Below are 1070 nucleotides of genomic sequence, written 5' to 3' on the forward strand. Positions count from 1 at the left end.
AGAACCCAGAGTCACTAAAAAATATGATAAAAAAATAGACAGTAATATAGTAATAGAAACTGATGATGACGAGACGGACTTTGACGAGGACATTATACTAGATTTGCAAATGAAAAAAAAATCGGAGGAATTAGTGCAGGTGAATAGGCGTAACAAAAGGATGATAGAGAAAAATTTAGACAAGAGAAAATGCAAGAAAAATTAAAAATTAATATGGCAAAAGAAACGGAAATCAGATTAAAGAAAATTTCACAAAATAGGGAGGCAAATTTAAAAAAGGATCGTAAATTGAAAAATGGGAATATAAACAGAGAGCTTGCAAAGCAAAATAGATTGACAATAGCTGAAAGAAAACAGGATGAATACAGGGCAAAGATAGTTGCAAAGGGAAATCTCGAGGATATCCAGAAGGAAGAAAGAAAAGCTCTTCAGGAAGTACAAAAGGAGCCGAAAATGCGTAAACAAATGAACGAATCTACATCTGAATTAAAAAGAAAAGGTAATGTGAACTACTCGAATATATACATAACTTATATTGCAAAACTCCGGTCTATAAAGAATTAATGATTTTTAAATGATTCTTTTTTCAGAAGTTCAAAATTGTTGTGAAAAACACATTATTGACTCAAGAAGGGTCAAATAGGAAGCAGAGCCCAATTGATGTAACAGCAGCTTTATAAATTAGTGCGATTGCAGGCCTATCCAGAGCTATGGAGGTTAGCTCATCTCCCACAGCACAAGACTCTCATGGCCAGTCGATGGCTGATGAAGCTGTCAAAAGTCTCTCGGAAGATTTACATGATGCTCAACCTCAAGGTAAGAATGAAAGAGACAGTTTAGCCCCCTTTATAATAAAAATAAATGAAACTGACCAATATTTAAGAAAGCTCGACACAAATAGATGGAAATTAACTTTCAAAATTGTACCTCCTGGGAAGAATAATCCGGTTCTTTGGTTGGAATTAGCCTTTTTAGAGTTATACAATTATATAGTCTCGTGATGCAAGGAAATAGATGTAGTGGGTATTGTGTTTTTTATCGGATGGGTTTAGCAAAGGAGTTGCCTGGAA

General features: G+C 34.4%; 1 protein-coding gene across 1 annotated transcript; it reads left to right on the forward strand.

Annotated features, from left to right (window-relative positions):
* The first annotated feature begins 213 nt into the window (after nucleotides 1-213).
* LOC117176672 lies at nucleotides 214-693 on the forward strand. Its single transcript, XM_033366925.1, has 2 exons — nucleotides 214-499; nucleotides 591-693. Exons 1-2 carry the CDS (start codon nucleotides 214-216, stop codon nucleotides 641-643), a joined length of 339 nt encoding a protein of 112 aa, XP_033222816.1. The 3' UTR covers nucleotides 644-693.
* Nucleotides 694-1070: the final 377 nt, after the last annotated feature.

Source organism: Belonocnema kinseyi, chromosome 7 (genome assembly GCF_010883055.1).
Source record: "Belonocnema kinseyi isolate 2016_QV_RU_SX_M_011 chromosome 7, B_treatae_v1, whole genome shotgun sequence".
Taxonomy (NCBI): Eukaryota; Metazoa; Arthropoda; class Insecta; order Hymenoptera; family Cynipidae; genus Belonocnema; species Belonocnema kinseyi.

Coding starts and splice junctions, on each gene's coding strand:
- LOC117176672 (XM_033366925.1), top strand. CDS start 214: ATGGCAAAAGAAACGGAAATCAGATTAAAGAAAATTTCACAAAATAGG. Junction 500..590: donor ATCTGAATTAAAAAGAAAAG/GTAATGTGAACT, acceptor TTCTTTTTTCAG/AAGTTCAAAATTGTTGTGAA.